Source organism: Trachymyrmex septentrionalis, unplaced genomic scaffold (genome assembly GCF_001594115.1).
Source record: "Trachymyrmex septentrionalis isolate Tsep2-gDNA-1 unplaced genomic scaffold, Tsep1.0 scaffold40, whole genome shotgun sequence".
Taxonomy (NCBI): Eukaryota; Metazoa; Arthropoda; class Insecta; order Hymenoptera; family Formicidae; genus Trachymyrmex; species Trachymyrmex septentrionalis.
This window is the reverse complement of record NW_017305569.1, coordinates 4,154,987-4,156,093: the sequence shown is the minus strand read 5'-3', so window position 1 is coordinate 4,156,093 and position 1,107 is coordinate 4,154,987. Positions and strand designations below refer to the sequence as shown.

Below are 1,107 nucleotides of genomic sequence, written 5' to 3'. Positions count from 1 at the left end.
AATAGCACGACAACTTAACGTCATGCAGGAGCTATACTGTGGAGCTATTTATACTATTTTATCATTTTTTAAGCTAACAATTTCGCTAACATTAATCAGCGCGATTAGCTTTCGAGATTGACGCTAACATGGAATAGCAGCTCGATGTGGTAAGGTGTGAAAAAATACGAAATGAAGAATAGCATCGTGCATTTGACAGCTTTCTTCACATAAAATGTAGTAAAATCTTATAGTTAAATCTTTCCGCTCTTTTGTAATATTTTGATCGTTTTATTATGCAAAATCGCGACTATTTATTTTATTTTATTTTTTTTAAGCATAAAACGATCAAAAATTGCTGCTGGAAAAATTGAGAGGTATACACCACCGATGAGAATACCTTTGAACGTTTATCTGACAATACAGGGGAGAAACAACGGAGGCGTGGCAAATGTAGCATGAAAATATTACTCACCACACGGTCGCCCGGATGCTTGACATAACAATTCAGCTCCGCCGTCTGACCGACGATGGCAGTGATATTTCGCGGTGCAATATCGTCGAATTGAGGTTTGTCCCAGGATCTCGTCGGCTTGCTACCTGCTACTACGCTGGCGATACTAGAACCACCTGAAACAGAATACGCCATGTTAATAGTAATGTCTGAAGATATAAGATAATCTTGCAAATATATTTTTTTAATCCGAAAAAAATTGACTATCGGATAAAATTATTATATATATTTGAAGTAACTTTGAATAAATCACTTTCAGAAACTATTTCAGCATCAAAGAATGTGATAAATATGTGTATCCGCATAAATGTTAAAATTATAATTGAAAATTATTTTCTTAAATTAGCTACGATTGAGCTTTTATTGCAAAATAAAATCTTGATCTTGGTACAAATTAGTCATATATTCAAATTCTATCTTTACGATGATCAGTGGCTGATTTTAAGTTACTGTGGCCTCAAGCTATAGTATAATACAATAAATATTTTTAGTCATAATGTGAAATTTTGATTCACGACTTTTAATTAGTTTAAATGTAAAAACGGGTCAGATGATAATGAGAAAACATGATATGTAATATACAGATGAACAGATACACAATTCATTTAATTAAT

The 1,107-nt window shown here is 32.6% G+C and overlaps 1 protein-coding gene across 3 annotated transcripts in view; it reads right to left on the bottom strand.

Annotated features, from left to right (window-relative positions):
• Positions 1-1,107, bottom strand: part of LOC108751128 (basement membrane-specific heparan sulfate proteoglycan core protein-like) — a 235,722-nt gene that overhangs the window by 130,990 nt on the left and 103,625 nt on the right. For all 3 annotated transcript variants that reach the window (XM_018491158.1, XM_018491160.1, XM_018491159.1), the window contains exon 3: positions 455-609. In XM_018491158.1, coding sequence (XP_018346660.1) covers positions 455-609 — 155 coding nt within the window. The remainder of the gene's footprint in view (positions 1-454; positions 610-1,107) is intronic.